At 39.4% G+C, this 26,983-nt stretch overlaps 2 protein-coding genes across 7 annotated transcripts in view; both read left to right on the top strand.

Annotated features, from left to right (window-relative positions):
* Positions 1-13,024, top strand: part of CASP8AP2 (caspase 8 associated protein 2) — a gene marked incomplete at its 3' end in the record, with an annotated part of 29,818 nt that extends 16,794 nt beyond the window's left edge. For 4 of the 6 annotated variants that reach the window (XM_079781330.1, XM_079781334.1, XM_079781332.1 and 1 more), the window contains 5 exons: positions 906-3,118; positions 4,297-7,420; positions 8,863-8,962; positions 10,942-10,994; positions 12,406-13,024. In XM_079781330.1, the coding sequence (XP_079637456.1) occupies positions 906-3,118; positions 4,297-7,420; positions 8,863-8,962; positions 10,942-10,994; positions 12,406-12,409 (5,494 nt within the window). Of the gene's footprint in view, positions 1-905; positions 3,119-4,296; positions 7,421-8,862; positions 8,963-10,941; positions 10,999-12,405 lie in introns of those variants that run through there. The other 2 variants (XM_079781335.1, XM_079781331.1) reach the window with 2 other exon arrangements.
* A 7,825-nt stretch (positions 13,025-20,849) lies between these two features.
* Positions 20,850-22,515, top strand: GJA10 (gap junction protein alpha 10; the record flags this gene model as incomplete). The annotated part of the gene is given in 8 exon segments (XM_079781609.1): positions 20,850-21,316; positions 21,318-21,753; positions 21,757-21,792; positions 21,796-22,034; positions 22,036-22,113; positions 22,115-22,236; positions 22,239-22,276; positions 22,501-22,515. Coding segments are annotated over 8 exon segments (1,431 nt in total).
* Positions 22,516-26,983: the final 4,468 nt, after the last annotated feature.

Here is a 26,983-nt window from a genome sequence, read left to right as displayed (position 1 = left end):
AAAGACCCTATCTCCAAATAAGATCACATTTTGAGGTACTGGGGATTAGGATTTCAACAAATGAATTTTGAGGGGATACAGTGCAACCAAACAAGATCTATATAAGTTCTACTTATTGCCTTAGGTTGTATACCTCCTATGCCCTCCTTTGTTATATAAAAATCTCTCCCTATTCTCTACACATAGTACTAACTGGGAGTAGATTTGTGGAAATTCAGGGAAGTTTTGGAAGGAAGTTCAGGAAGATTGACTTACTATAAAAAACTAAAATTAGTTATTTGCATACTTGTTAAGAAAACTGCTAATTTTCTGAAACACTGATATAAAACCTTAAGACTTAGGATTTTTAAAAAGATGCACAAAACAATAAACACCATTTTCTTAGGAAAGAATTACAACTCTTTATTCTTTTTCTTTGTGCAGTATGTACTACTTTAAGATGGCTATTGATGTTTTGGTTTACTGTGGGATTATATGTAAAACAGATCACCTCTGTTGTCCCACAAAGTTTCATCTTCCTTCTGTTTCAGTTGGCCTACAGTGAGTGAGGGTAAAAAATAATGTCACTGTTCTAAAAGAAGTGAATTTGTTGTTAGTTTGGGAGTTCTATGCCTGTGGTGAAGAAAGTCTAAAAGACATTGGCAAGTGCTAGGATAGAACTGAGATGTTCTCTAGAGCTTGTTTGAAAAAGGAAATGAAAGAGAGTTCCATGGTTTGAAAACTGGCCCATTTAGTTGGAAGCTGGTAAATTCTTATTACTCATGCCTTTATACAAAGTAAAATTAGTGTTTCTAGTGTTTAAAAGTCTAGCCCCTGACTTTTAAAGTGTGTTAAGTGTGATTAAAATTTGGATTATTAAAAAGCAATAATTTTGTTTTTTGTTGTTAATTTCTATTTCTTAATAGATTGTCTGAGTTTCCACATTTTCGAAATAATCATAAAACTGCAAGGACGTCAGATATAGTTAAAACAAAAGACTTTACATCCAGACCTCCCCATTTTGATGATTGTGCAAAGACTGATCACAAGGTGAAATGTGATGTTTCTAAAGATGGACATCATAGCACTTCACTCCCAAACACCGAAAAGGAAGTAAAATTGCATTTGGAAAAAAAAAGCACTTTGCATTTGCCTTCGTCTCTTGAAAAACACTGCACCAATGGCATTTGGTCACGTTCCCATTATCAGGTTGGTGAGAGTAGCTCTAGTGAGGATAATAGAAGAGGGAAGAAAGATAGTGGATATAGCCATTATAGTAGAGGAACTGATAGAATACGAAAAGACTCAAACACTAGCTGTGGTGATGGTGAACCAAGGAACTTAGAGGCTAGTCCAAGGCTACAAGGACGTTCTGAGAAATATGGTAAAGGTGAATCAAAGGCTGAAAGCAAAAATTCAAAGTTTAAAAGTAACACAGATTTGGATTATAAAAATGAACGCTTTGGCTGTTTCTGGCAGAAAGAGACCTTTAGAGAGAGGTCACATACTCGAGTAGAATCTCAAAGTGATAGAAAACTAGAGAGGCAAAGTGAAAGATCACAAAATACAAATAAAAAAGAACTTAAATCACAAGACAAAGAAGAAAGAAAAGATCAAAAACCCAAATCAGTAGTAAAAGACAAAGATTACTGGCGAAGGTCCGAACGAGTATCATCTCTTCCTCATTCTAAGAATGAAATAAAATCTTCTCATAATTCAAGTAAATACCATCCAGAAGAGAGAAGAGACAGGGAAGATGGTAAAAGAGACCGGGGTGTAAGTAATCATAGTTTTCAAGAAGGAAGATGTTCTTCCTCCTTTTCAACCAGTAGAACTCACAAACACATTGACTCCAAGGAAGTTGATGCTGTGCACCAAAGGGGAAATACACTTTTAGGAGCAGAAAGGCATAGAACTGAAGATAAGAGGAAAAGAGAACAAGAAAGCAAAGAAGAAAACAGGTATATGAGAAGCGAAAAAAGAACATCTACAGTACATTTGCAGAAGATTAACAAAGAAACTAAGCAAACCACTACTGATTTAAAGAAGCAGAATGGACTGAAAAATGATAAAGGTGAAGTCTCTAATAATGATGTTTCTGAACACACAGATAATAAAGACCTTGCAATTAAAGCTGAGAGTGGTTCAAATGAAACAAAAAACAAAGACTTAAAGTTGAGTTTTATGGAAAAATTAAACTTAACTCTTTCTCCTGCTAAAAAGCAACCTATTCCTCAGAATAATCAGCATAAAATAACCAATACTCCCAAATCCAGTGTCATATGTGATTTGGAGTCTTTGGTACAGGATAAAACAGTGATATGTGTTCCCTCTGTGAGTGAACATATCACAGAGGAAACTAAATCAAAGTTATTGGAACCAGAGGATGCTCTTCCAACAGCATCATCTGAACCCAGGACCAGTATTCCAGAAAGAAAACCGGAAGAAGAAAATAGTTTGTTAATTAAATCTGTTGAGAATACTATGCAGTGTGGCTTGCCCATTTGTGGTACAGAGACTTCTTCAGTACCTGTGGAAATGGAACAAGCAGAATCTTTGTTTCCTTCAGCAGCAGAAATGGAACAAACCATTAATGGTGCAAGGACAGCAGTACCTGTGGCACTGGACATATTACAAACAAATGTTTCTCAAAACTTTGGCTTGGAATTGGATACCAAAAGAAATGACAGTTTAAATTTGTGTAGTATTTCTGAAGATACGGAAATGAAGGAGGCTTTTTCAACAAAAGTTGCCAAATCCAATGAAAGCATTTTGAAGCCTTCAATTGAAAAAGCTGACATTTTGCCAGTAGTCCTTTCAGAAGTTGGTAGTCCAAAGTTCGAGCCTTCTCTTGTAGAAACATCACTGGTTGAGAGTAAGTCTTGTCATCTGGAGCCTTGTTTACCTAAAGAGACTCTAAAATCTTCACTTCAGCATACTGAGTTAATGGACCACAAATTGGAAATTGGTGAAACAAACTCAGTATATAATGATGAGAACTCAGTTCTGAGCATTGACCTTAATCACCTAAGACCTATTCCAGAAATCATTAGTCCTCTGAGTAGTCCAGTGAGACCTGTAGCAAAAGTACTTAGATTGGAAAGCCCATCTCGAGTTCCATTATATAACAATCATAAAGGTAATAGTTTATATTATCTTTTATAACTTAACCTTTTTTTGAGAATGTACAGTGCATAAACAAGATGAAGTAGTGCTTTTTTTTTTTAATAACATAACACATTCAGACTCACATTAACTAGAAATTGAGCCTTTTGTCAATTTAGGTAATTTTAAAATATACATACTTTTATTGATTTCAGAGAAGAAGGGAGAGGGAGAGAGAAATAGAAACATCAGTGATGAGAGAGAATCATCAATTGGCTGCCTCCTGCATGCTCCCTACTGGAGATCAAGCCCTCCTGGTTCATAAGGTCGATGCTCAACCACTGACCCACATTGGCTGGGCAGTAATTCTTATTTCTACAAAAAAAGGGAGTAGAAGGACAGATTATTTCAGATATTCTTTGCTTGCTTTCAGATCTATTTTTTATTTTATTTTTATTTTTTAGGGAGAGTGGAAGAGAGAGGGAAAGACAGAGAAACATTGATGTCAGAGAAACACATTGATTGGTTGCCTCCTACATGAGCCTCGACAAGGGCTGGGGAGGAGCTTGCAACCGAGGTATATGCCCTTGACTGGAATCGAACCTGGGACCCTTTGACCCTCAGGCCAGCAGTCTATCCACTGAGCCAAACTGGTTAGTACCAGATCTGTTTTTGTTGTTCAAAAGCATCATCAGCCAAAACCGGTTTGGCTCGGTGGATAGAGCGTTGGCCTACGGACTGAAAGGTCCCAGGTTCGATTCTGGTCAAGGGCATGTACCTTGGTTGTGGGCACATCCCCAGTAGGGGGTATGCAAGAGGCAGCTGATCGATGTTTCTCTATAATCGATGTTTCTAACTCTCTATCCCTCTCTCTTCCTCTCTGTAATAAAATCAATAAAATATATTTTTTTAAAAAAAAGCATCATCAGATGTCAGAGTAGGAAATGCTGCTAATATACCTGAACAGTAGATTGATGGTTATCCAAAAAAACAAACTCTGCATTATCACTGTTGTCAGACACCTGAATACCTTCTGAGAACAGTAAAGATCGATGACATGAATAAGTGTTAGGCATTAACATTTTGTAAAAAGCTATTAAAATAATGAAATGCTTCAGTATTTAATTTTTTTGGTTAATATTTAGTATAGAAATGTCAAATGACTATGATTTCAAGGGTCATGTGATTATAATATACTTTTCTTTTCCACAGATGTGTTTCCACCAAATTCAGCTCATTCCATCTCCAAGAGTCAGTCTGATCTCAACAAGGAAAATCAAAAGCCCGTTTGCAAGTCTGACAAATTTACAGAGGCAGAATCTCATAAGAATTCATCTTTAGTTGAATTAGAAGAAGGAGAAATTATAAGCGACAGTGAAAACTCTAAACCACAAAATAGTTTTGAAGAAATTGCCAAACCTAGAGCTTCTACTGAAGTGCAGAACAGAAAAAATAGTCCGGGAAATAAGAAAAGTACTGTGCATTTGGATAAAGACAAAAGGAAAACATCTATGAAAGTTCAACAGAGCAAAAGGAATTGGAATAGGAGACAGAGTGAGTCTAGCAGGTCTTCAAAAACAGAGAAGAAAGATAAGACAATGAGTACCTCCATTCTGGAAAAAATAGTTCCAATTATTGCTGTACCTTCTTCTGTACCAGAGGTTATGCACATGTTACGAATGATAAGAAAACATGTAAGGAAAAACTACATGAAATTCAAGGTAAAATTTCCATTAAAACAATTTCATAGAATTATTGAGTCAGCAATTTTGAGTTTTACATCACTCATTAAACACCTTGACTTATCCAAAATCTCTAAGTCAGTGACTACTTTACAGAAGAATCTCTGTGATGTTATAGAATCCAAACTTAAGCAAGTTAAAAAGAATGGCATAGTGGATCGTTTATTTGAACAACAACTACCAGATATGAAAAAGAAAGCATGGAAATTTGTAGATGACCAACTTGATCATTTATTTGCAAAGCTTAAGAAAATCTTAATAAAGTCTTGTGGTTTCACAAACTTTGGCAGTGACAGCGATGAAGGGAAATTGGACAAAAGTAAAGAGAAACCGCAATATTCAAATTGTCAGATGGGGAATGTGGTCAACTCCAGCAAAGAAATGCCGAAAGAGAAATCCTCAAAATCAGAAGATTCTATTTATTACAGGTATTCACTAGGATGTAAAAAATCTGAGGACAAACATCAAGACCAAAATAACTCTGAAATTAACACAGTAAAGAATGACACTAAAAAAAGCTTTAACACTTGCTTTGATAATATTAAATGCCCTCAGTCTGAAGAGCACTCCTTGGAACTGAACTGTCCGAGCAACCCAAAGCCAGGAAAAATGGAAGGCACCACCACAGAGGATACACAGACATCCCAGCATGCAGCCTTGAAGCCAGAACGCTGTTTTGAGATTCTTACTGAACAGCAAGCATCTAGCCTCACTTTTAATTTAGTGAGTGATGCACAGATGGGTGAGATTTTTAAAAGTTTGTTGCAAGGTTCTGATCTTTTGGACAACAGTGTTAACTGTAATGAAAAAAGTGAGTGGGAGTTAAAGACTCCAGAGAAACAGCTGCTAGAGAGTCTTAAGTGTGAATCTATACCAGCTTGTACAACCGAAGAGTTAGTTTCAGGGGTGGTTTCTCCATGTCCTAAAATGATTAGCGATGATAATTGGTCATTATTATCATCTGAGAAAGGTCCATCTCTGTCTTCAGGACTTTCGTTGCCAGTTCATCCTGATGTGTTGGATGAAAGTTGTATGTTTGAAGTGTCTACTAACATAGCTTTAAGTAAAGATAATGTATGCAGTTCAGAAAAGAGCAAGCCCTGCATTTCTTCCATCCTGCTTGAAGATTTAGCAGTATCTTTAACAGTACCATCACCTCTGAAGTCAGATGGTCATCTCAGTTTTTTAAAACCTGAAGTTTTGTCTAGTTCAACTCCTGAAGAGGTTATTAGTGCCCATTTCAGTGAAGATGCCTTACTTGAGGAAGAGGATGCATCGGAACAAGATATTCACTTAGCTCTGGAGTCTGATAATTCGAGCAGTAAATCAAGTTGTTCATCATGGACAAGCCGGTCTGTTGCTCCAGGCTTTCAGTACCACCCTAATCTACCCATGCATGCTGTCATAATGGAAAAGTCCAATGATCATTTCATTGTGAAAATACGGCACGCAGCACCATCTACTCCCTCCAGTCTTATACAAAATATGGTGGCTGGTGAGTCATTGACATCTGTGCCCAGAGTGGGAAAGGAAACTGATGAAGCAGCAGAGAAGGAATGTGTTTCATGTGAGAACACAGTTTTTAAATCTGTGGAAGAATTGAAACATCCCAACGAAAATGTTGACAGCAGTAAATCAGCTCATGAAGAACAGAGCTGTATGATACAAACAGAGGTTCCTGATATATATGAATTCCTTAAAGATGCTTCTGGTAAAGTGGGTCATAGTAATGAAGTGGCTGATCAATGCTTCAAGTTGCATCAAGCATGGGAACCAAAAGTGCCTGAAAGCATTGCAGGATTGCCTCCCATGGAAGAAATTCCACATTCTGTCGAGGGTCATCTTCCAAACACATATGTAGACCTCACAAAAGATCCAGTCACTGAGACTAAAAACTTGGGGGAATTCATAGAAGTAGGAGTTTTAAACATTAATCAGTTGGGATATTCTGGTAGCAATTTGGATCAAAATGCTCAGATATTAGACAGTGTGCAGCCTGGTACTGTAGATGCTTTTATTGATTTGACACAAGATGTTTCAAGTGAGAGTAAAAGTGACGATCACCATCCAGCTTTAGCTGTTGGACACTTGGGGTGTGAGGTGTTTTGTGTAGATGGTGACTGTGAGGAAGAAAAGGTTCAAGTGGCAAAAGAGCCTTTGGAATGCATGGTTGTGGAAAGCTGTATTGATTTGACCTCAGACTCTCCCAGTTCATGTGAAATAAAAAAGGAGGATTTAAAATCGGAACCGGTATCAAATTCTGATAGTTTAGACTTGCCCGTGGCTTTGGATAATGCTCACAAAAAGAGGAAAAAACTTTCTAATCTAAATCATTCTCATCAGAAAAAACAGAGAAAGGAAACAGAGTTAATCAGTAAGGAAAAAACCAAGAAAATTACCCCAAATTCTGGTGAGAATGGAGAAGCTCACCAAAGGAAAGCCAGTAAGAAAAAGGCCCCTGCAGTGACGAAAGATCCCTCGTTAAAGGCAAGCCCCAGGATTAAGGACCCATCAGCAGCATCTGGCACTTCTGTAAACCTTTCTGCAAAGAATATTATTAAAAAGAAAGGAGAAATTGTAGTTTCATGGACAAGGTAAGGATCTTATGAGACATTTTATTTTTATTTTTATTCTTTTAATATGGAAGGCTTCATGAATTTGCATGTCATCCTTGCACAGGGGTCATGCTAATAATCTCTGTATTGTTCCAATTTTAGTATATGTGCTGCCAAAGTGAGCACTTATGAGACATTTAAATCAGCAGGAAACTTTGAGAGGCCAGAAATCTATTCTGTCTTGTCATAGTTATATCCTATCCTAAAATAAGGAAAGTGATGACTTCAAAAGTAGTCAACGTTAATAGAGAATACATTCTAGGGTATAATCTATAGCAGTAGCTCTTAACCAGGGATGTGCATTAGCACCATGGATAGAACTTTTCATTGTGTTTTAACCTAACTGTTTAAAAAAATGATTTTTTGTAAAGAACTGGTATCACATTTTATTTATTTATTTATTTATTTATTTATTTATTTATTTATTTATTTATTTAGAACTGGTATCACATTTTAGAAAGGAAGAATGACAAGTGGGGTGGTGAAATAGGGCAAAAAGTGTGAGCATTTATAATTTGAGTGTTTCCCTAAATTATGTTTCAAAAAAGTTTATAAACAGGTTGTACTTTTGACTTTTACATGAACTGTTTGAGAAATGCTGATTTCAGGACCCCATTTCAGACATAAGGTTAGCCACAGTTGTAAACCATTGCACTAGAGCAGGGGTGGGGAACGTCCAGCCCATGGATCGTATAAAGCCTGTGAAATCATTTGGTCTGGCCCTGCCAAGGCACTAGGAGCGAGTTAATTGTTTGACCAAATATAGCAGGCTAATTTTTAAGAGGATAATTTTGTATGGCTCATGATGTTATAAATATCCAAATCGCCCTTGGCAGAGAAAAGGTTCCCCACCCCTGCACTAGAGGTTCATGATCTGCAGATTTAACTGGAGTGCATAATGAGGGAAGCTGAATTTTGTTGAAATTGGTCATTATTTTTATTTAATACCATAGTCATCTATGCCTTAATTTCTGGTAACTTGGAGATGACACAGTAAAATCTTAGAGATTGAAATAGTACACATTGGTTCTGACCATGTACAAAAAGCAGAGGCCTGGGAATTGGAAGATTTGGATTCTATTTTACTTTCATTCTTTTGCTTATTAAATCTGTCATCATGTTTGACCCTAATTTTTAAGGTACTGTATACATTAAAGGTAGAATTTTTTAAAATCTATACTTTTGTCATTAGAATAATAAATGAGTATATTAGTTTTGGAAAATTTTGGAAATACGTATTTGCTTACAGATTAAAATCATCTTATTTCTCAGAGATGATTGTCAGTGTTTTGATATACACACTTTTTTTTCTATGCGTTTTAATAAAAATGTCACCTCCTATTGATGGACATTAGACAGTGGAATTTTTGGTACCTTTCTGCTTTAATCTACAAAAGCTAAATAACATTTTCTCCCTGTAGAAATGATGACCGGGAAATTTTATTGGAGTGTCAGAAAAGCGGGCCATCAATAGAAACATTTTCTTATGTAGCTGCCAAGTTGAATAAAAATTCATCTCAGGTAACTTCCCAATTTTTACATCTCTATAGTTTCACAGATGTGAAATACTTAGACTTCATTTTAACATGTTTAAAATATGTAGATACTTATTTGCCAGCTTCTTTAAAAGTATGGCTTTTTGTTTTGGACTGTTAAAAACTTGGTGATTGTGGAAGAACAATCCTAATTTATTTTTCTGTTGTCTTACATTTACTTATTTGATCTTAAACAATTTTGTAATGTTTACTGTTTAAGAAAGTTTAATATTGATTCTTGAATTGGGGTGGTGAACACACAGTATGATACACAGATGATGTATAATAGAATTGTACACCTGAAGCCTATATAATTTTATTAATATCACCCAATAGAATTGAAAAAATAAAGATTAGTATTGAAAGTTAAACTAGCAATCACCTTTAGTATGAAGATTATTTTATTTTTCCAGACATTACTTCATCTCTTTATTATTGACAGTAACTTTCTTAAGATGTTTTGTGGAAGTAGTCATAAAAAAAAAGATCTCATAGAGCTGAGGATGGGAGAAGAGCCGAGTGTCTGAGCAGCACTCCCAGTGGACCAGACTTGCAGCCATCCAGATCCTTCTAATTACTTCTTCATCCTGCTCCCACTCTCCCCCCTCAATTGTCATAACAAATGTAACTCAAAGGGCAGAATATCAAGGTCTTCTTTTATTCCTCGTGCCCAGTTAATAGCTCTTGCTTTATTTGGCCAGGTTAGAGGGGTCAAGTTCTTAGTCTCTTCACACACACACACCCTTTTCCCCCCTATCACTGAAGCTTTCTAGTGTTTTAGTGGGGAGGGAGGGGGTACATAACCACTGCTTCACTTAATCAGGTGTTTGTCCAACAGGCATAGCTATCTGGACAGTGAGCATAGTATTTGTGAAGGGAGGGGAAGGACCTTTTTCTTCTTTGAGGTAGCTGAAGAGGGTAGGAGTGCTGGGCTTGCTCTGTGGTTAGGTTAGATACTCGCTTTGGTTGGGAAGTTCCATAAGAGGTTATAAGCAGCTTTCTAATGAAAGTGAGAATCAGGAAAGGTGGGGGGCAGCAGGCAGAAGCCCTCTTACCTGCCAACTGTGGCCTCTTCGCAGTGACCTGCTTCCCTGGCCTGGGGCTGAGTGCCCTCACTGGAAGGCAAGCTCAGCATAAAGGGACGGGATGGGTAGCCCTACCTCTGAAGAAAACGTTCTCATTGCTTGGTCCTCGGTTTATAACACAAATCAGAGTAGTATTTTTATATTTAATCCTTTGCACTTGCTTTTTTCTCGATTCCTTTATTCTACTCGGGATTTAATTTTTTAAATACCCCAGATTTTACAAAGTGCAGCAGTAGAATAAAAAACTGGAGTTTCTTTTCATACAAACTTATTTATTTGGATTTTTTTATATTTCAAATTATTGATACATTCAAAGAGTAATTTTAATCTCAATGCTAACCGTGTCGAGTCACACTCGACATCCGAGTGCAAAAGGTTAAATGCAAAAACAAAAAAAGTATATATATATATATATTGGTGTGCAGATATGTGTGCTTTTTTTAAAGGGGAAAAACCATTCTGGTCACTGGGAGCCAAATTTGAGGCGAGAAGTCTGGTTAGAAATAAGGCTCTCATTTTGAGGGGGGGCGGTGAGGGTGATGGTGCTTGAAAAGTTGGCTGTTGGGTCTGTTAAACCTTCACTACCATTTAAGGGTTTCTCTGTGCCCTGCCTGCCCTTCTGGACACGGGTTGGCTAACAGGAACAAATAGCAGCAGACACCTGAGCCCCATGGCTTTGGTTTATAAAGACACATGTATGCACATGAGTTGGCTGGTCAACTTGAGCATGTATGCTACTGACAAGGAGATATTGGGTTATTTTCTGGGGGACTAGCATGTCACTAAAGCAGGCCTTTTGATATATTAAAAAAATGTTTTTTAAAGAAAAAAAGGATCTCATTGTAATACTTAAAATTAATACTCATTTTTTACTTTTCAGGTCTCAGAAAGATTCCAGCAACTATTGAAGCTCTTTGAAAAGTCAAAATGCAGGTAGTTAATGGTTGTACTACAGAAGATTAGTAAAATAAATGTTTGATACTGGAACTCTGCAGTTAATGGCCTTTAGTCATCAAAGGTGTGAGTAATGGGTGAGAGACATCCAGTTGGGATCCTGCTTCAGTCACAGGTTGGAGGATGATTGCTTGTGCAGGCTTCTAAGGTCACCAAACCCACAGGATGTGCTCAGAGTTGCAGTTCAAAATCAGCATGGCATTCCTCCCTAACCTTCCAACTGCTGATGGGTCTAAGGTCAGAGGGAATCCATTTGATGATTAATAAAAAAAATTTAATATTTTAAAATATAAAACATATACTTGGAATTCGTTATCATTTGAATAGATGACATGATTTACCATGTTAAATTATTAATAATGTTCACAGACATGTTTCCTCAGTCCCCCCCCCTCAGTTTTTTTAAAAGCCATTCTTGTACAGGTTTATTAAGGCAACAGTGTTTTTCAGCAGGATTTTCCTGTAAGAACTGAACCAGTTGCTTAAATATTTAGACTTTACAGAAGAAAAATTGTAAAGATATTTAAGATATTATTTTTCATATTTAAGATATTATTGTAGTTATGATTATTTAAATGCAAAACATCCCATTTTAAATTAAAATAAGTTCGGATTAAATTAAATCAGAGTAGAAACCATATTTGGCCATAGACCTCAATGTGAAGGGTTCTCAATATATTTGAGTTATAAATCTGTTTCTAGACCTGATGTAAATTACTGCTTTAGAAACTGATAATTTCAGTATCCTCTCAAAGCAACTAGTTTGCTATTAAGATCTTCAGAAGATGTTTAGTAGTTCATTGTGAAGTTAAAATTCTATTTATATAATTCTGAATGTGAGACTTAATAATGGGGAATTTGAAGAAAGAGCTTATTCTAAAGACCTTTAAAATAGTTTAAGGCGACAATGACCTGGTTATTTTTCAAATTTACTGTGCTTTAAAATTTTCACTGCCTTTAAGAAATTAAATTGAGTTTTTTGTTTTACTTGAACATTTTCTTAAAATATGATTTCTATTCTCGAGAAAATAATGTACATTCATGGAAGAATTAACTTGTATCTGGAAGTGATGCTTATTAATTTGAAATTTCCAAATTCCTTTATAAATCTTTTATTGGATTTGATACTTGAGATTTTATTTGCTTGCATGATAGCATAATGTGTTGCTTCATTCCTAGCTTGTCTCTTAACTGATTTTTCCCTCCAAGTACTATAGTCTCATTAAATTCTTTTCAAAATCAGAGTATAATGATATGGTTTCCAAACTGATTCTGTAAAAAGCTAGTTTTAAACATCAGTATTATCTAAGTAGAACTCAGTTAAAAGAACAACACTAATGAAATGGTCATATCATAAAAATAAAATCATAACTTTAGCATTTTCTTACAGATAAGTTGCTGAATTCCTTGGAGTCTCAATTGATACTGCATACTACACAGAAGCTTGGAATTCCTCATGTTTTAAATGGGGACGTAGAGGGCAGTTTTATGACATGGGTTACTAAATTATCTACATTTGTTATTAATTGCTGACTCTTTACTCTCAAGTCAGCTTGTTCCGGTCATCAGTATGATTTGCTATCTCTTAGTCAAGAAACTTATTTTTAAACAGGTTAGAATTTGTTATTAAGATAAAAGCAACAACAATATAATATTGAAACCTTAGTTTTGATATTTCAAAGAAATGAGTTTCTTTTCTAGATTTTTAAAAATAGTTTTGTAGCATTTTTAAATTAACCATTAATTAGTTTGTTTTCATATATTTTTATTTGTTTTTCTAATGGCCTCATTTTGGTAAATTGTAAAGTAATTTAAATAGTGTATCTGTAAATATGTATACTTAAAATTATGTAAAATACTTTGGGTGTGTGTATCTGTGTTTTGTGTGCATACACACATAAATGGCTTTGCCTAGCCACGAAATTTTTTTTATATGTATAAAATTTTTGTATAAAGTTTGCTTTCAAAACCAGTAATGTATAAATAAAACCGTGTAAAGTTCTGTTACATTTTTATTAGAATGTTGTTGTTTTTTAAATGTGTTTAGATAATAATTAAAAGGAAAAAAAGGTAAAACTCACAGTGGACATGGGAGGCTATTGTGAAGTTGTTCTTGGTGATGGTGCAGATGGCTGAATGTCTGTGCATGGATTCATTGGAGAAAACCAGTTGCCTTTGCCTGCTTTCTCACAGTAGGTACTGGCAGAGGGAAGCAGACCTCTGGGCAGGTATCCTCAGCTAAAGTCAGGGCAGTACAGAAGCTCTTGTGGGGGTGGAGGGTGTCAAGATTTGGGGAAAGCAGGTAAGGATTGACTAGATTGTGCGTTATTTGTTCGCTCTTCCCCCTTCAGATTCATAGGACTGTGGGTCATTATCTAGGCTCAAGAGTCTGGAATTGCCTTAGGAAATTGCCATTTCTCCTATTGTGTCTGAAGGGGAAGCCCTGCTTGGTAGATAACAAACTGAAATAATTAACTGGGTTTTGTAGTGCCTGTCCTATTGCCTATCTTCTTCCCTCTCTTTGAACTTCCAACATGGCCTAGAGGGCTGGCCCTCAGTTCTTCCCCAGTGCCTACTGTCACTCAGAAGAGCCCATACCACCAGGTTAAATGAGTTCACAAGCCAAAGTAAAGTGATAATTCAGAGATGCCACTGTTTCAAAGAAAAACAAACAAGACCCCAGAAATTAAATATAAAGCCAATAAACATCAAAAGAAAAGAAGATTTTGGTAATGTGATACAAAAATAAGAAATAAACCAAGTATAAATATATGAAAACATAATATTTAAATAAAGAACATAACAAAAGGGAGTAGAGGTAGAATGGATGCAGCTGAAGAATGAATTAGTTTGAAAATCAGATTGATAAACTTTTAGAAGTAAAAAAAAAAAAAAGTACACAAAACCAAATAGTAAATATGAATGCAGATTTCAGTGAGGTGAAGGATAGAAGACGTGCCAGTATTAGAGTAATAAAAGAAGACCAGAAGAGGAAAAAAGATTGAAGGGCCAGAGAGCCAAATGAGATTGAGAAGGAAGTACCCGCATCTAGACACATACTGAAATGAAGAGTTTCACCCTGGCTGGTGTGGCTCAGTTAACGTTGGAGCAACATTCCATACACCAAAAGGTGGCAGGTTTGATTTCTTGGTCAGGGCACAAAACCGGGTCGGGGTGTGTGTGGGCTGCAACTGATTGATGTTTCTCACATTGGTGTTTCCTGCTTTGTCTGGAATAAAAAACTACTCAGCATTTTTTCAATTTTTAAAAAACATCCAATTTGATCAAGTCTCATTTGTTGTAAACACTATTCCTACCCCACTGCTCTTTAATGCCACCTTGCCAACAAATTGGGTGACCATAAATGTGTAGGTTTCTTTCTGGAATCTGTATTGTTTATTGGCCTGTTTGTGTAATCATGCAGCCATGTTATCACTCTTAATTACTGTAGCTTTCTATGTCTTGATGTCCAGGAGACAAGTCTCTGGCAGTGGTTCTCATCCATTAGTGTGCTAATTTCTTTGGAGACTGGGATGAGATAGTCCGGCAGCCCCTTCTCTTTCCCAGCAGCAGTGCAGTGCCAGGATTACTTACCTCATCAGGACATTTCAGATTACTACTGAGAGGTTATGGGAGAGTCTCTTACTCTGTGCTCTGTCACTTTCAGTAGATTCTCTACTGAAAAAGAAAGAAATTTTCCTGAACTGTCTGTTGCAGCCTAATAGAAGATTGCTAGAACACACAGCCTACATACAGACACAGCCCACATCTCAGTGGTCTAAAATTGCTTCATTTCTTTTTGAGATATTTCTTCTATCAGTACAGCATGATTTGTAAGAACACTTTGGGTTTGACTGTCACTCCATTATTACGTGTTCACATTTGATAAAGCTAGTAGACTCACCCTGAGCAGTTATTGATGAAATCAGACACCACCCATCGATTTGTGACATCAATTCCCAGAGCAATTAATCGTCTGAAAGAAATGCACTCACTCAAATCACTGTAATTATTCACAAATGAAAAAGGAAAATTCTCATTTGTTTCACTTTTCATTTCCCAATATGTTATACCAGGAATGGCTCCAGCATAGTGTCAATTAGAAAAAAATATTACAAGAGAATTGCAAAGCACGAAACAACATTTTGACCTTGGGAGAGGACTAGGTTAGGCTCCATTGATCAAAATTACTGTGCTCATTCTGGATTGGGCCCCACAGCCAGCTGATCAGAGCCTTTATATTGGCAACCAGCTGCAGTTCCCTAATTAGCCAGACATGGTTCAACTTGAAGGTTCTTTGATCCCAGTCATTATTATTTTGTCCACCTTATAAGGTAAGTGGTCAATATGTAGATTTTCTTGTTTATGAGAAATATAGGAAATTCCTGTGGGGATAGAAAGATAGCATCTGAAATACAATTTAGGAAAGAAACACCAGCTTTTTACAAAGGAGAGCTAAATTAACATTTGATAGTGAAAGAAAAGTCAACAATATTTCTAGGACCTGTAGCCATTTAATGGTAAAAAGTAGTTATTTTTAGGAAACAGAAATATTTGTCTAAAGGATCTGACTTTTTTAAAAAATATATATTTTATTGATTTTTTACAGAGAGGAAGGGAGAGGAATAGAGAGCCAGAAACATCGATGAGAGAGAAACATCGATCAGCTGCCTCCTGCATACCCCCCACTGGGGATGTGCCCGCAACCAAGGTACATGCCCTTGACCGGAATCGAACCTGGGACCCTTCAGTCCGCAGGCCGACGCTCTATCCACTGAGCTAAACCGGTTTCGGCTAAAGGATCTGACTTTTGCATGCCAGAATGTATGATTGTATTTCTGGTTTTCATGTTGGCCTCGTTTTCTTTTACTTTCTATTTTAAAAGTAATTTCCAGTTTTTAAGGATATAGTGGCAAAAAGAAGCATTAAATAGTTTAGGATGGTCACATAGAGAATAAGTAATTAAATGAATTAGTTTTTCCATCTTAGGTTTTTTTTCTTGTTAGTTTTTTTGTTGTTGTAATTGTTAATCCTCACCCAAGGATGTTTTTCCCATTGATTTTTAGAGAGACTGAAAGGGAGAGGGGAGGGACAGAGATATTGATTGGTTGCATCCTGCACATGTGCCAACTAGGGCCAGATCGAACCTACAACCCAGGTATGTGCCTTTGACTGGAAATCGAACCTGAGAGCCTGTGGTGCACAGGCTGATGTTTCAACCACTGAGCAACACTGGCCAGGGTGAGGGCTTTTATATAAAACTAGAGGCCTGGTGCACAGATTCATCCACGGTGTGTCCAGCCCGTCTCGCCCAGCCCCGATTGGGGCCAGGAAGGGACCGTGGGAAGGCTCCGGGGTGTGTTTGGCCCATCTCATCCAGTCCTGATTGGCCAGACCCCAACAGCAGGCTAACCTACTGGTGTGTGTCTGCCTCCTGGTGGTCAGTGCATGTCATAGTGACTGGTCAAACGGTCAAACGAAGGGTTGGACACTTAGCATATTAGGCTTTTATTATATAGGCTAGAAGCTCTATATTTTTATGTGTTAAAGGTATTACTTTTTAATAAAGAATAATGGCCAGAAAAATTTAAATGGATGATTAAGGAAGGATAGAACTTAGCAAATTGTTGCTTCAGTTAATGAGGTATAAGTCCAAGATTTCAAAGTTTTTATTTGGGGAAGTATAATTTTTGAATTTGAAACAATTTACAAGTACATAGAGTAAAATATAAAACTCAATAATACCCCTTTCAAATTCTGAAAGAATCTATTTTTTATTTTAGAAATTGTTTAAACATGTATGCACATACAGGTATAAATTTACATAAATGTACACATTGGGTAAAAATCAGTCATGCTTCCTGAGAAGAATCTTTTTCTTTTTGCCTCTCTCTTCCTCCTCCAAACTTCCCCCTTCCTTATCACCTCCTACAAACCACCAATAACCTATATTAACTTCCCAGTGTGTGTTCTTCTGTTCTTTTCCTCCATGCTCATAATCACATACCTATACATCTCATATACAAATGCATATATATATATATATATATATATATATATATATATATATATATATGTGTGTGTGTGTGTGTGTGTGTGTGTGTGTGTATGATTTTATTTTACTCAGTGATAGTCTCACATTGCATCTGTGGATCAATTGATTTGGAGAAACTGGGCATCTTTATGGATAGTAATTGAGTTCTGAATCCCTGAGTATAGTATATCCCACCATTAATTTATTTAAATAGTGGTGTGTGTGTACTTGGCATTGTCAACTGTTCTCTCCTGGTACTCAGTTCTGCTTTGGGTTCCCCTCATGTTTTCCCCTTTTTTCTCTGTGCTATTTTTCTTTCTTTTCCCCAAGTGATCTCATCTACCTATTCAATGATTATTCACAAATGCTTAAATGTTTATCTCTAGTTTGTACCTTTTTATTGTTCTCTAGACTCAAATGCTTTCTGGACATCTCTACTTAAAATTTAAAAATTTTATTTTACAATTACAGTTGACATTCAATATTATTTTATACTAGAGGCCTGGTGCATGAATTCGTGCATGGTGGGGTCTGGCCGGCCTGCCCCGATGGGGGCCCATTGGGCTGGGCCGGCAGGAGGGAGGGGCTGCGGGCAGTTGGCCGGCCGGCCCCACCCCTGATCTGGGTGTTGGAGGCTGATCAGAGGCTGAATCAGGCTGGTTGGCTGCCACAGTGTGCATGATAGCCACCGGTCATTCTGGTCATTCTGGTTGTTCCGCTGGTCTGGTCACTGGGCTTTTATATATATATAGATTAGTCTCAGGTATACAGAATAGTGGTTAGACAATCATAATTTACAAAGTACTCCCCCCCTTCTAATATTTCAGGTACCCAATTGGAGCCATCCATAGTTATTACAATATTATTGTCTATATTCCATATGCTGTACTTTATATCCCCATGACTATTTTGTAACTGCCAATCTGTACTTCTCAATCCCTTCACCTTTTTCACTCAGTCTTCCAACTTCCCTAGCCTCTGGCGGCCATCTGTTTGTTCTCTATATCTGAGTCTGTTTCTGTTTTGTTTTTTTAGATTCTGCATATAAGTGAAATCATATGGTATTTGTCTTTCTCTGTCTGACTTCATTTAGCATAATGCCCTTTAGGTCTATCCCTGATGCACAGATGGTAAGATCTTATCCTTTTATATGGCTGTGCCCACTCTGCCATTCAGTTTTGTTGGGTAAAATCTATATATTTTTTCCAATTATAACTTCTGCCATTGCTGTACTTAAAAAGCCTCCTCTATTTCAAGATTGTAAAACATATTCTTTTACATTTTATTTTAATACTTTCAGAGTTTACCTTTTTAGATTTAATACTTTACTCCATCTGGAATTTATACTGGGTTAGGCAAAAGTAGGTTTACAGTTGTGGGTACACGAAAGTTTATTCTTGTATTATTATTTATTAACTAGAGGCCTGGTGCATTAACATTCATGCACTGGAGGATGTGTCCCTCAGCCTGGCCTGCCTACTCTCACAGTCCAGGAGACCTCAGGGGCAGGAGGCAACCCGGCGATCAGAGGAAGGTGACGCCCCCATCACACCTCTGCTGGTGCCACTGCCGGCAGCGCAAGTATCGGCCGGCCCTGGTTACCTGAGCCTTGGGTGGCCCTGGGCAGCTGGGCAGCCGCTATCCGAGGCTTGCCTGCACCTTGGGCTGGCTCTGGGCAGCTGGGGGGCTGAGGGGACTGGGGGACTCCAGAGGCAGGCGCGCGGAGCAGATGGGCCCGCCTGGGTGTGGGCCCGGCTGTGCCATGTGCCTGCCACCCCAGCGGGACTGAGGGGACTGGGTGCCGCCATGTTGTGGCTGTGGGCGCTGCCATCTTTGTGAGGGTGTGATGATCAATTAGCATATTCCCTCTTTATTAGATAGGACGATTGTAATTACACTAATAAAAGAGAAACATTCAAATTAACCATCACTCCGCTACGCCCACCAGCCAATCAGGAGTGAGTATGCAAATTAACCCAACCAAGATGGCGTCCGGCCAGGAGCTGGAGCAAGCAGGAGGCTTGGGTTGCCCTGGCAATGGAGGAAGCCAAACTTCCCACCTGCCCTGGCCGGCCCTGGCCTCCGCTCAAGGAGGCGCTGAAAAAAAAAAAGAAAAAAAGGAGGGGCTGGGACCTTGGGTCGCCGGGGGGTGATCAGGCCAGGATGGGATGGCAGGGGCCATTGGGGGTAAGTAGACCAGCAGGGGGGGGTCAGTTGGGGGTGAGCAAGCCAGTGGGGAGGGAAGGTGGGGGTGATCAGGCTGGTAGGGGGGTGGATTTGGCGGTGAGCAGGCTGGCGGCGGGGGGCAGTTGGGGGCGAGCAGGCCAGCAGGTAGAGTGGTTAGGGGCAATCAGGCAGGCAGGCAGGTGAGCGGCTGGAGCCAGCAGTCCCGGATTGTGAGAGGGATGTCTGACTGCCGGTTTAGGCCTGATCCCTGTAAACCTGCTGTAGGACATCTTTCAAGGGGTCCCAGATTAGAGAGGTTGCAGGCCGGGCTGAGGAACAACCCCCTCTCCCCCATGCACAAATTTTTGCACCGGGCCTCTAGTTTTCTATACAAACAAATGTAGACCTACTTTTGCCCCACCCTGTATTTGTGTTTGGAGATAAGTTGGGGAAATATAACAATTTAATTTTTTTTCTTATATTTTTGAGTTGATATTTGCTTTTTTGCACTATTGGTTCATTTATATGTTAGTGGGAGTCCTTAGTGACTAAGTACTGTGAGGGCTGGGCCAGGCATGTCTTGTTCATTGTTGAATTTCCTGGCATCTACTAGTTGCTAGAAGGATTTTGGTAAATATTGAAGGAATGAATTATGGAAAGAGAAAATTGTTTCATTATTTGTTTTAACCCAATAACACTTTCCTGCTTTTCCTCCATATATTTCACATTTGGAAGTCTTCCACATCTTAGAGGATTTTAACCTACCAAGTATTTTAGCCTCATTGAACCTTGAAAAACATTAAATTTTTCGGTGTGAACCAAATAACCTACTTATGTCAGCTTTGTCTCCATTTTTTTCCAGATCTCAAGCTTGCTAGAGAAGTAGATTATGTTCACTTTTCCTCTAAGTTAGCAAAGCTTCCATGAAAACATGTAATCATATGTCGTTGTTTATTATTTCTGTGTCTTCTTAATCTTTACTGCTATTCTGTGCCAGTTTCTGAGGGTTTATTTGGCTGATTTCTGTTTTCTTTACTTGTACTTTTAGTCTTGAGTGGGCGCCATTGATAATATATAATGAGGACCTTTGTTTTTCTGCTGATGATTATTTCTGTGAGAGGAACCGAGTTTTAAAGTGAAAAGACAATTCAGCCCACTGCTATTTATTGATATCTTCTGTGTGCAAAGACAAAAATGCTACAACCATCACACAACTCATGTTAGGTACAGTGCCACAGTAAGAGTTATTTAAGATCATGTAGGATGTGTGGTAAATGGGGCATCTCAGATGATAGAAAAATGAGTAAAATGGTGGAATAGATGGCATTGTACAAACATGAGGGCCAATGCATATGTCAGAATGACAGTCAACTTTGTGTGGGAGAGAACAGAATAGGAAGGATATTGGATCAGATTGTGGAGAGTTTTTAGTGTTTTTTCAAAATTGGATATTCCCTGGAACCATCCTATTTCATCAAGCATGGTCCATAAATATTAGGGCTGGGAAACCATTCACAGTTTTACTGGCATGAAAAAGCAATCTGCTGTTTTAATGAGCCTGAGTCTTTATACATTACATCCAGGGGTGCTATTAACCTCTGTGTTCTCTGTATTTCAGGCATTAGTCTCTTACCATGGGGGATTGGAACTTATTGGGTGACATTCTAGAGGAAGTTCACTCCCACTTAACCATCGTGGGGAAAATCTGGCTGACCATCCTCTTCATTTTCCGAATGCTGCCACTTGGTGTGGCTGCTGAAGATGTCTGGGATGATGAACAGTCAGCCTTTGCCTGCAACACCCAGCAGCCAGGTTGCAACAATATCTGTTATGATGATGCATTCCCTATCTCTTTGACCAGATTCTGGGTTTTACCAATCATCTTCGTGTCTTCTCCCTCTCTGGTGTATATGGGCCATGTCCTTTATAGACTCGGGGCCTTTGAAAAGGAGAGGCAGAGGAAAAAGTCACACCTTAGAACCCACATGGAGAATCCAGGGCTGGAATTGGAGGAGCAACAAAGGATAGATAGGGAACTGAGGAGGTTACAAGAGCAGAAGAGGATCCATAAGGTCCCTCTGAAAGGATGTCTACTGCGTACTTGTCTTACACATCTTGATCAGACCTGTACTGGAAGTAGGGTTTATGGTAGGCCAGTATATTCTCTATGGGTTTCAAAGGCACTCCCTCTACAAATGCACTCACCCTCCATGCCCCAATGCAGTGGATTGCTTTGTATCCAGGCCCACAGAGAAGACCATTTTCGTGCTCTTTATGCACTGCATTGCAGCCATCTCTTTGCTCCTTAATGTACTAGAAATATTCCATTTGGGAATCAGGAAAATCAGGAGGGCATTTTATGAGAAGTCAGGCAATGAGGGCATTGATGATGAAAGGGCCCCTCCTTTTCATTTGAGAAAATATTCAGTGCCCCAGCAGGACGTGACTTGCTCCCCCTTGTCTGAAAGAACATCTCTACTTCAAGCCAACAACCAGCAACAAGTCATCCAAGTCAGTGTGCCGAAGTCTAAAACCTTGTGACAAATCCCACAACCCAAGCCACTTGAGATAGATCCTTGAGGTAGTAAAAAGGACTGGGCTGAGAAGGGTCAGCACAGCGGACAGCTCCATGTCCACAGCCCATGTCCCTGGGATGACTGTGCTAGAGTTCAGCACCCGGGACAGCAACCAGACCCTTCTTCCTTTGCCATACAGACTACTATGTCCCAGAACTGGCTAGGCACAATGATGCCTCCTAGACATTGTCCATCCTATGCAATAGGAACCTGGGGGCAGTCCCAGGACTGGCAACGCTCAGGGGAGCCTCTCAGATTTGCACAGTCACTGCAGAGACAGCGATGGCAGCGTGAGAGAGAGTGGAGTCTGGACAGAGATCTTGCTCGGGCAGTCGCAAGGGCAGCTTTCTGTCCAGGCTGCTATCTGAAAAGGGACAGCTGCACAGTGACTCAGGTAGCTTCAGTTCTCGGACTAGCTCGTGCATTCTGCATCAGCAAAACAGCCCCTTGCTCTGCCTTCAGCCACTGGGCACAGAACATCAATGGTAAGTAAAGACAGACTAACTGATCAAGGAACTATTACAAGAAGTGTTCCACTTTGGCCCCTTCTTAGCCTTCCATTTCTTCTTCATGGTGTGTATATGTCTGTGTTGAGAGAGAGGGAGAGGAGGAAGGGGAAGTTAATTTATAAGAGTTAAATTCATTCATTCAAGAAATTCAACTCATGAAATAACCTTAATTGAAAACTTTATATCCATCTGACTTTTAGGTGCTGGGTGTGTAAATAGATAAAATACCATCTCTGCCATAAAAGGGAAAGTTAGGTAAACATGTAACTGTGATTATGTGTAAGGTGCATGTTACGGGGTGTGCAAAGGAGGGAGTGGTCACTTCTTTATGGATGGGTCAGGAAAGGCTTCATAGTTTTTACTTTTCAATTGCAGTTGACATTTAAGATTGTATTAGTTTCAGGTGTACAGTGCAGTTGTTAGATAGGCATTTATGTAACTTACAAAGTGGTTATCCCCAATAAGTCTGGTACCTACCTGGCACCGTGCAAAGTTATTACAATATTATTGCTTATATTCCTTAGGTTGTACTTTACATTCACGACTATTTTTTAACTGCTATTTGTACTTCTTAATCCTTTCACCTTTTCACCCAGCCTCCATCCCCCTTCCACTTGGCTACCCTGTCTGTTTTCTGTATCTATACATTTGTTTCTGTTTTGTTTGTTCACTTATTTTGTTTTTTAGATTGCACATATAAGTAAAATATGCTATTTGTCTTTCTCTGACTTATTTCACTTATAATTCCTCTAGGTTCATCCATGCTTGTCACAAATGGTAAGATTTCACTCTGTACTATGACAGTAATATTCTATTGTATATATGTACTGCATCTTCTAAAGCTTCATAGTTGAAGTGACTTTTGAACTGCATTGTCAAAGATGTGAGTTTTCCAGGCCTAGGAGAACTGGGGTCCATGGACGAGGCCATCCAGTAGAGGGCACAGCACAGACAAAGGGAGAGGTGTGACAGCAGGGCTCTCTGGGGAGTCACGTTTGGTGGAGCACAGGGTGGAAGGAGGGCTGTGGGAGAGGGAAGGCTGGAGAAGGGAGCATGGAGGCCTGGAAGGGCGGCAATGGAGAGCTCAAAGGGGATGTGCAGCAGAGGAGTGACTGGGTCAGAGTCACTTTAGAAAGCTCTTTCTGCCACAGTGTGGAAAACGGATCAGAGGAGGGATTGTTTGTAACCTTGAGGTGCCCTTGTCTCATTCCATTGTTTTCATAGCTCTGGCATTTAAAAGTCATATACAAATATTTGGGGATATATCTCACAAAGACTAAAATCAATATCATATTGATTTTAATTCTGTTCTCTGAAAAGCCACTGTGGAATAAACATTCCTGACCATTGTAAGACATAATAGATATTTATTGTAGATTCTTTTCAATTCTGGGAAAAAGAATGACATTTGCTTTACCCACTGCTCCAAACTGCTTTTGTTCATTAACCTTTTGCACTCGGATGTCGAGTGTGACTCGACATGGTTAGCATTAGAATAAAGGAATCAAGAAAAAAGCAAGCGAGTGCAAAGGGTTAAACAACTCTTCCAGGTTTAGAGGTGGAACTTCCCCGTTAAGCTCACTTGGTTAAGCTCACACACTTGGTTTTTCCTTTGTTTCTTTCTTTGGGTTAATAGTGATTGAATCCCTCTAACCCAGTTTCATATCTCCTATGAATTTAGAGATTTTTTTTTTTTACTGCACCAAAGCCATACCTCAAGTATGAATCATCTTACCTAGATTTTTCCTAAAATGCTTCTCTTAAACTGATACTCATTTCTTGCCAGTGACCAGTCATCTACCTAGGAGACTGTGCTCAGTATCAATGCATGGGTGCTCAGGACCCTATGCCAAACCACAGCAGGGTTCTCAACTCTGGCTACAAGTTACTAGTATAGTCATCTGAGAGCTTTACTTTTTTTTTTTCATGCCCAGGACTCACCTGATTCTAATTAAACCAGAATCTCGGGGATTAAACCAGAAACTCTAATTAAACCAGAAACTCCTTGCCCTGCCCCTCCTTGTATCTTGTTGTTGATTTCTTTTCTGTTTACTTTCATTTAGCTTTTGGTTTGAGATAATTGCAGGTTCACATTGTTGTAAGAAACAACACCCTCCCACAGCTCCCCCCAGTGGTGACATAGGCGACAGCACCAAACCCAAACCAGGAAATGGGGTTTAATGTCTTTCATCTGCTCTCATAGGCACTAGGGGGTTTTGAAAATTCAGAGACGAGGAATCACTTTGGCATGATCACATTTTTAGCCTTCTAATCAGATCACTCAGGTAACAGGTCAGGGTATGAACTAGAGGGAGAGACACGGCTTCTCTGGGAGCAGAGATTTCCTCAGGCCAGCAGCTCTGTCTTCTGTAACAGGGACCCGAGGCGGAGGAAACCAGCTTACAATGCATAATGATATGTCTTTATTTCATCAACAGAAATGGTGTCTAGACAAAATTTAGTTAACACTAGCAATTCAACTGAGTGGAAATTTTTTTTTGCACAATAGTGTATTTACAACGAGTAAATGAAGTTTCAATTCATTAGTTCATAGCAATGCTTCCCCCCCCCAAAAAAAAAAAAAACGGTAAAAATTCTTAGTTACAGAGAATAAGCATCAACAGCCGTTTTCATCTTTACAATAAAAACCACAAGGAAAACCACAATCACTTAGAAAATAAAAGACAAGCCTAAGAACTAGTATAATAAACCGATGCACTGAATTAAGTTACATTAATCGCATAGAATCTGTGTAAAAAGTATGTAGAAAAACACCTGATGTAACCTGTTACAGTCGTTGACCAGTTATGAGAGGTACAGAGGGTTATACAGGTAGATATGTGTGAAAACTGTCCGTATTGTTCGACCTGGGGAGGAGGAGAGGCGGGGCTGCGGCCCCTTGCATACACTGAGAAGACCCTGTTTTGAATATGGCCTCTGGAGTCTGTAAGGCATATATTAGAGGTGCACTTGCCTCCGACTGGTTCTGGAACAAATTCTCACAGGCCCTGGTGGCCTCCCAAGCGGAAGGCGGGTGCTTGCCCTGAATGGCTCACGGTGTCTAACCAGCACCCAAAGCTCCCAAGTGCATCTGGAATCTTCCTGATTACTCGCTAGAAGTTGCAGGTCTTCTACATCCCAGCGTGCATGGGCGCCCCAGCACTCACACATGCAAAGTGCACTGTGAGGACTCGAGCGGCGGTCACCCCTCTGCCTCCTAGACATGTTCCGGTAGAAGACTTAGCATCAGTCTGTAGGAAAACCCCTCTTTGTCCAAGTCCCTTTCCCCTTTCCTGATACACATAGTCGGACCACCCCACGGGAGCATTGGGCACTGAATGCCAGTCTACCTGAAATGAATGGTCTGGGTGCACTTCTGCTTCTAAGGAGGGCCACGGTTTCCTCTGAGGTCAATAACCTGGAATGAACGTGCGAGTCAGAGCTGTCTGTCCATTGCTTGGTACTGAAATGCGCACACCACGCCACGCCATGAAATCATCTCCATATTACAATGAAAACACACTGATAGTCATTTGATATAAATATTACCTCCCAGGGTGGAGTGTAGGAAAATACTATACATTTAAGCTTTTCTTTGCAAGAAATGTTTTGCACCGTCAGTTGAATAATTTATCCTTGATCTGCCACAATAGTTATTTTCTATGTACAAATACTATTTGCACATATTTGTGTGCAAATATCTTCTATTCTGCAGCATCCGACTTCGATGCTTGGGTCATGAGATGGCTTGGGCAGTGTTAGAAACACACAGCTTGAACACAGAATGCCTCCCCACGGCCACCCAGGGCACTGCGCTGCGGACTGACCTGCCAGAAACTGAACCTACAACAAAATCCTCAACTTGGGGAAGAAACACTAACTCACAATCCAGTGAACAGCTTTAGTCTTTAAAAACACACACACACACACATACCACGTTCTCTAGTCTATTTACAGGGATGAGGAAAAAACTTTGATTCTTGCTTCCTTCTAGAGCTGACTCCTCCAAACTAAGCGATAGTGGAGCGGTTTGAAGTGCTTTACTAAGCAGCCCCCAGTTTAAATGGGGTCTGATGTAGAGCACTAGGGAGCCAAGAAGGGCTTTGAGAGAGCCTGGCAGGCTTCTGCTCGTGTTCAGAGGATTATGCTGCCCCACAGTGAATCGGCTCACAGGGCAGGACTTGGTAGTTTCTTAAACGGCTTATCACGTTTACACTTCTGCTTGTTTCTTCTTCTTGAACGGCCATCATAAAGCATTAAAGGAGAAAGTGTAGGTGTGGACCGCTTGGCAATAGCACTGAACGTCACATTGTGCCCACCTGACCTTGAGCAGCCTTCCCGGGCGAGCCCTCTCTCGGCTCCCTGCTCTCCTTTTCAAGAAGTGGCAGTTGGCTTACTAATCAACGGCCTTTTTTTTTTTTTTTTTTTTTTTAGTTCCTTGGGAAAGCAAGACAGGGATTAAATCCAAAATCATAGTGCATCTTAAAAGCAGCATACCTTCAGAAAGACAGTTAATAAATTACTCGTACACCATACAAAACCACACCTTCTGCTGCAGCTCACCTCTGACGCCGGAGTCACGGCCAGGGGACCCAGAGGCGAGAAGCAGGAGTGCCTAGGAACTGCCAGCTTTTTTTTTTTTTTTTGCAACTGCTTTGTTCCAGAATCAGTATGTAATGAAGT

The sequence above is a fragment of the Cnephaeus nilssonii genome (genome assembly GCF_951640355.1).
Source record: "Cnephaeus nilssonii genome assembly, chromosome: 9".
Classification (NCBI taxonomy): Eukaryota; Metazoa; Chordata; class Mammalia; order Chiroptera; family Vespertilionidae; genus Cnephaeus; species Cnephaeus nilssonii.
Note: the sequence above shows the minus strand (reverse complement) of the source record. Positions and strands in the feature narration are given on the sequence as shown.